Raw genomic sequence first — 6,895 nt, 5'->3', positions numbered from 1 at the left:
TGCGTTTCACTTACGAGATGGAAAAGGATGGGAAGCTGCCCTTTCTAGATGTAACAGTCATGGAAAAGAGCGGGGGTTTCCACACTGCAGTCTACACTAAGGAAACGAACATAGGAATGTGCCTAAATGCCAAAAGCGACTGCCCAGATAGGTACAAGAGGAGTGTTGTTAACGCATATGTCGACCGTGCTCTCAGCCACAGCTCAGAATGGAAGCAAGTCGACGAAGAACTCTGTAGGGTAAGGCAGGTCCTAGTCAACAACGGCTTCTCCAATGGTTTCGTCGAAGACATCATAAGAAGGAAAGTGAAACGCCATGCAACCTCTGAAGAGACAACCAACACAACACCTATACCCCCTATTAGACTATTTTACAGGAACTTCTTTTCCACAGCTCATAAAACGGAGGAAAGGGTCCTGAAAGATATTGTTAATTGAAACGTTATCCCTACAGACAAAAATCAGAGGATACAACTGACGATTTACTATAAAACCAGAAAAACGGCCAGCCTACTCATGAGAAACTCTCCAGACACAAAACAGAACGCTTTAAAAGAGACTAACGTCGTCTATGCCTTCAAATGCCCTCTTGGGGACTGTAAGCTCCAAAAAACCCAGTATATAGGCAAGACAACAACATCTCTTTCTAGGCGTTTAACGATGCATAAGCAACAGGGCTTCATTAAGGAACATATAATCTCTTCCCACAACCAAACCATCGCCAGAGAAATCCTAGTAAACAACACAGAAATCATCGATAGATATAGCGATAGCAGGCGGCTTGACGTTTGCGAGGCATTACACATCAAGAAGTCAACACCAGCAATCAACAGCCAATTAATGCACAACTATATTCTACCCACCTCAAGACTCCGCTCCAATATAGAAGCATCAAGAAATATGGACCAAAAGGCGTTCTACAATCACTTTTATTCAATACCCATTGTTTCATGTTCTGGCTTGTGTTGATGAAATTAATACCTTATTAAATACCACCTCACCCCATCCACCTCACTCAAATGTAGATATAAACAAAATCGGAGATGTGTAAGTTCTATTCAGTTGTGTATGTGTTAACTAAAGTCTTTGAAAATGTAATAAGTTTTACGAAACGCGCTCAAGTGTCGCGTCAGACTAGAAATAAAAATGAATTTTGGAGAATTGATTTTTGAATTACCTCCAACAGTGAAAAGAAATGTACGAAAGATTGAGAAAATTCGTGTTAGAATTATTAATCTTACTTTTTTGGTCATATTTAATAATATATGTCTACAGGAAAGACTGCTACCAAAATATACTAATATATATATATATATATATATATATATATATATATATATATATATATATATATATATATATATGTCGTACCTAGTAGCCAGAACGCACTTCTCAGCCTACTATGCAAGGCCCGATTTGCCTAATAAGCCAAGTTTTCATGAATTAATGTTTTTTCGACTACCTAACCTACCTAACCTAACCTAACTTTTTCGGCTACCTAACCTAACCTAACCTATAAAGATAGGTTAGGTTAGGTTAGGTAGGGTTGGTTAGGTTCGGTCATATATCTACGTTAATTTTAACTCCAATAAAAAAAAATTGACCTCGTACATAATGAAATGGGTAGCTTTATCATTTCATAAGAAAAAAATTAGAAAAAATATATTAATTCATGAAAACTTGGCTTATTAGGCAAATCGGGCCTTGCATAGTAGGCCAAAAAGTGAGTTCTGGCTACTAGGTACGACATATATATATATATATATATATATATATATATATATATATATATATATATATATATATATATATATATATAATATATATATATGTTGGTGTCCCTAATTTGATAGTGGTTGGTATCTCTGATTTTTCATGGTATCCCTGAAGCGTTATATAGGCGGTATATATGACGCTAACATATATGGTTGTCCAAAGGCTGTGTTCTCTTTGTTTTATAACTGGATATATATAATTGTAAACCCTTTTGCAAGTTTACAGTTCAATTGTCCGTGGTTAAAGAGGAGTTCTGAAAATGTCAACTATTTCCATTTATGTTTTCGGAAGTCATTTTTCGAACGAAGCAGATGTTTACAAATCTTGTTTTTATGTTCGAAATTTATTATGGCTACTCTTTGATGGTACTCTCACGTCGGAAAGAGGAACGCACTCACGTGAGAGTGACGGATGCACTCAAGTCAGAGAGATAAATGTCTGAGAGAAAAATACACTCACGTCAGAATGAAGGATGCGCTTACGTGACAATGATGTACTCTCAGCAGGGACGGATGCACTCAACGCCAGGAGGACGGATGCACTCATCACCAGCAAGACGAATACACTCAACGTCAGAAAGACGGATGCACTCAAAGCCAGGAAGACGAATTCACTCAACGTCAGAAAGACGTATACACTCAACGTTAGAAAGATGCACTCGTACCAGCCTGAGTGCATCATCTGGCCAAAAATAAACACGCCACAGAGGACACGTTCCTCTTGCTAGACATGCCTGCTTTTTGCACCCCCCCCCCCCCTATACGTTCACGTCGGAATGGTCTGTCTCCCGTGAGTATGTGTGTAGTAAGTGGACCTTATGTCTCCGATACTGAACCTGGAGGGGCATCAACAGTGTGCTATGTTGAGGACAAATGGCGTATTTGCCGTGCTTAACTTGTGGTGTTTACACCGTGATCGAGCTCAAGCTCCCGGTTCCCCACTCTAATCAGTAGGAAGATGAGACGTAGCGTTAAACCCATTTTTGTTCAGTGTATATTTCTATATTCATATATATATATATGTCGTACCTAGTAGCCAGAACGCACTTCTCAGCCTACTATGCAAGGCCCAATTTGCCTAATAAGTCAAGTTTTCATGAATTAATTGTTTTTCGACTACCTAACCTACCTAACCTAACCTAATCTAACTTTTTCGGCTACCTAACCTAACCTAACCTATAAAGATAGGTTAGGTTAGGTTAGGTAGGGTTGGTTAGGTTCGGTAATATATCTACGTTAATTTTAACTCCAATAAAAAAAAATTGACCTCATACATAATGAATTGGGTAGCTTTATCATTTCATAAGAAAAAAATTAGAGAAAATATAATAATTCAGGAAAACTTGGCTTATTAGGCAAATCGGGCCTTGCATAGTAGGCTGAGAAGTGCGTTCTGGCTACTAGGTACGACATATATATATATATATATATATATATATATATATATATATATATATATATATATATATATATATATATATGTGTGTGTGTGTGTGTGTGTGTGCCAGGTAGGGGCATTATGAGGAGAAAGCGGTAAGCCATTACGACTGCATAGCACTTGCAATGTTTATGAGGATAGGACAGTGGAAAGAAATAGTCTCCAATCACTTGGGCAATCGGGGATCGAACGCCGACCTGCACAAAGCGAGACCGCGCTACCTATGAGTCACAGTGGTTGGGAATAAGTCAGCCTCTTGATTTCCCCGCCAACCACTTGGGCTGGTGGGTAGGGCGACGGTCTAGCTTCATATTTTGTACCACAGACGTGGCCAAACATTTTCAATGCTAACCAGCATATATACATTTTCTTCTGTCCTCCGTGGACAGGGTTGGAGACCTGTTAAACATATAGCACAGGGATTTATTGAACAATCAACCACATGTTGTTATAGATTCAGCTACCCGGAACAAGTTCCAAGTAGCACGGGCTATGGTGAGCCCGTAACTTACCTGGCACAGGAGCGAGGCAAGTAGCACGGGCTATGGTGAGCCCGTAGTGGACTTACCTGGCACAGGAGTGAATCAACCACAGAAAGTGACTGTAGTGCTTTTAAAATGACCGTTAAAGTGGTTGGGCACCATTCCTTTCCCCCGTCCCATCCCAAATCCTTATCCTGATCTCTTCCATGTGCTATATAGTCGTATAGTGGCTTGACGCCTTCTCCTGATAGTTCCCTCCCCTCCCTCTCTTGACTTGCCACTACGTATAAGATCCAACCTCCTAACCTAACCAGAAATATATGAACCCAAGCAACCCCCCTAACCTATCACTCTGATGCATAGAAAATGTAAATATTTGTGAACTGTTACTTATCATAATAGGCTACATATGTAACGTTGGTTACCATAACGTACAAAATGCGACCTACTAGTTGGGAGGACGGGTCGAATAAGTACCGTGAGGACAAGGTGCTTCTTCAACAAGGGTTATGAGGGTTGTGAGAGAACAGGGAGTATGAGGCTGGCAGGAAGGAACGGTGCCCAACCATTGGGACTCGAACCCCGTTCCTGCAAGAGGCCGTTCCTCTACCAGCTAATCCAAGTCGTTGGTAAATTAAACTCAGAATCTTCATATAATTTCAATGAGATCTATCTTATTACTCCCCTTGCTTGGTGAGTGGATATTCCAAGAACTATTCTCTTATACAAATGAACTGAATTTTGGATTGCTTTGAGGTAATCTGCGTTGAAAACTGTTGTAATAACGTGATGGTCCTCTGTGCAGCCTCTGCGCTAAGACACACAGGTGTTGATGTGGTCGTTCTAGGGGATTTATAGAATTGGATGATAATTTTATAGTTGATAAAATGTGCGTTAGATGATTCCTGTTTATTTTTGTACCTGGATCCACTTGGTACGAGCCCTTCATCGACGTTCGTACAATGGTAAGGTTGTTATGAGGAGAAAACATTAAACCAATAGCACACTTGGAGGTAATATTAGGACACGGATCTGAGATATAATGGTGAACGGTGCCCAACCACTTGGACTGTCGGGGATCGAACGCCGACTTGCAGTAATCGAGTCCGTGACTGTACTGACCGGTCCAGGTGCTTGGATTCTTTGTATGAAAGGAGCAGGACCTTATCAACGGAGTCCTTCAGCCATTGAAATCAGGAATTATTTAAATTACTCTATGTGTACTCACCTAGTTGTACTCATCTAATTGTGCTTTGGCTCTTTGGTCCCGCCTCTCAACCGTCAATCTACTGGTATACAGATTCCTGAGCTTCTCGAGGTCTCTCATATCTACATTTGAAACTGTGTATGGAGTCAGCCTCCACCACATCACTTCCTAGTGCATTCCATTTACTAAATACTCTGGCACTGAAAAAGTTGTTTCTAATGTCTCTGTGGCTCATCTGGGTACTCAGCTTCCACCTATGTCCCCTTGTTCGTGTACCACCCGTGTTAAATAAACCATCCTTGTCTACCCTGTCAATTCCCCAGGGAATTTTGTATGTGGTGATCATGTCTCCACTAGCTGTTCTGTCATCCAGCGACATGAGGTGCAGTTCATTCAGCCTTTTCTCATAACTCATGCCTCTTAGTTCGAGGACTAGCCTAGTGGCATACCTCTGAACTTTTTCCAGCTTCGTCTTGTGCTTGACAAGGTACGGGCTCCATGCTAGGGCTGCATACTCCAGGATTGGTCTTACATATGTGGTATACAAGGTACTGAAACATTCCTTACACAGATGTTTGAAGGCAGTTCTGATGTTAGCCAGCCTCGCATATGCCACCGATGTTATTCTTTTGATGTGGGCTTCAGGAGACAGGTTTGGCGTGATATCAACTCCTAGATCTTTCTCTCTGTTCGTTTCGTGAAGGACTTCATCTCCCATTCGGTATGCAGTGTCTGGCCTCCTATTTCCTCCACCTACTTTCATTACCTTTCATTTACTCGGGTTGAACTTTAGTAGCCATTTGTTGGACCATTCCTTCAATTTGTTTAGGCCATCTTGCAGCCTCATACTATATTCTCCTGTCTTAACCCTCCCCATAATTTTTGCATCATCAGCAAACATTGAGAGGAATGATTCTGTTCCTTCTGGGAGATCATTTACATATATCAGAAACAGTATAGGTCCAAAGACCGAACCCTGCGGGACTCCACTGGTGACGCCTCGCCAATCTGAGACCTCACCCCTCACAATGACTCGCTGTCTTTTGTTGCTTAGGTACTGCCATAGCCAGTGGAGTACCTTCCCTTTCACTCCTGCCTGCATCTCCAGTTTGTGCACTAGTCTCTAATATGGTACTGTGCCAAAGGCTTTCTAGCAATCCAAAAATATGCAATCTGCATAGGCTACGTTCCTTTTTTTGCCTGATTTAGAATTCAAATAATCCTGTGAGACAGGACTTGCCATCCTTGAACCCATGCTGATGTTGTGATACAAAGTTCTTTTGCTCCAGATGTTCCACTAGCCTTTTTCGCACCATCTTCTCCATAAGCATGCATGGTATGCAAGCTAGTAACACTGGCCTGTAGTTCCGTGCCAACTGTCTATCACCCTTCTTGAATATCGGGACTACATTACCCGTCTTCCAAATTTTTGCCAGTTCGCCTGTTACCAGTGATTTGTTATACACCATGGAGAGTGGCAGGCACAGAGCTTCTGCTCCCTCCTTCTGAATCTATGGTGAGATTCCATCCGGGCCTACAGCCTTCGTCACTTCCAACTCTAGCAAATACTTCCTCACTTCCCCACTGGTAATCACAAACTCATCTAGTGGTGTTTGGTTAAATATTCCCTCTCTTATCCTTGGGACTTCCCTTTGCTCTACTGTGAAGACCTCCTGGAATTTCTTATTGAGGGCCTGGCACACTTTCTTGTCGTTTGTAGTAAATTTGTGATCACTCATTGCTACAGGGGCTTCGAAGCCGATTTCCTTTCTGTCGGAGTCGTTCAGAGTGAAAACTTAGTCGAGTTTCGCTGGTTCATTATTTCCTCTCATTCTTGTGGGTCCCATGACATGCTGACTTAATAAGTTTAGTTTTAAGAGTGTGTGTGTGTGTGTGTGTGTGTGTGTGTGTGTGTGTGTGTGTGTGTGTGTGTGTGTGTGTGTGTGTGTGTGTGTGTGTGTGTTTGTGTGTGTGTGCATACTTACTTAGTTGTA

At 41.5% G+C, this 6,895-nt stretch overlaps 1 protein-coding gene across 1 annotated transcript in view; it reads right to left on the bottom strand.

The window, feature by feature from the left end:
• The window catches only part of LOC138354555 (uro-adherence factor A-like), a 33,096-nt gene extending 26,456 nt beyond the window's left edge, over window positions 1-6,640 (bottom strand). The window contains exons 1-2 of the mRNA XM_069308922.1: window positions 6,440-6,640; window positions 4,817-4,872 (exon numbers count right to left, since the gene is read on the bottom strand). Of these exons, the coding sequence (XP_069165023.1) occupies window positions 4,817-4,872; window positions 6,440-6,640 (257 nt within the window). The remainder of the gene's footprint in view (window positions 1-4,816; window positions 4,873-6,439) is intronic.
• Between the last annotated feature and the right edge of the window lie 255 nt (window positions 6,641-6,895).

This window comes from Procambarus clarkii, chromosome 63 (assembly GCF_040958095.1).
Source record: "Procambarus clarkii isolate CNS0578487 chromosome 63, FALCON_Pclarkii_2.0, whole genome shotgun sequence".
NCBI classification, from domain to species: Eukaryota; Metazoa; Arthropoda; class Malacostraca; order Decapoda; family Cambaridae; genus Procambarus; species Procambarus clarkii.
Note: the sequence above shows the minus strand (reverse complement) of the source record. Positions and strands in the feature narration are given on the sequence as shown.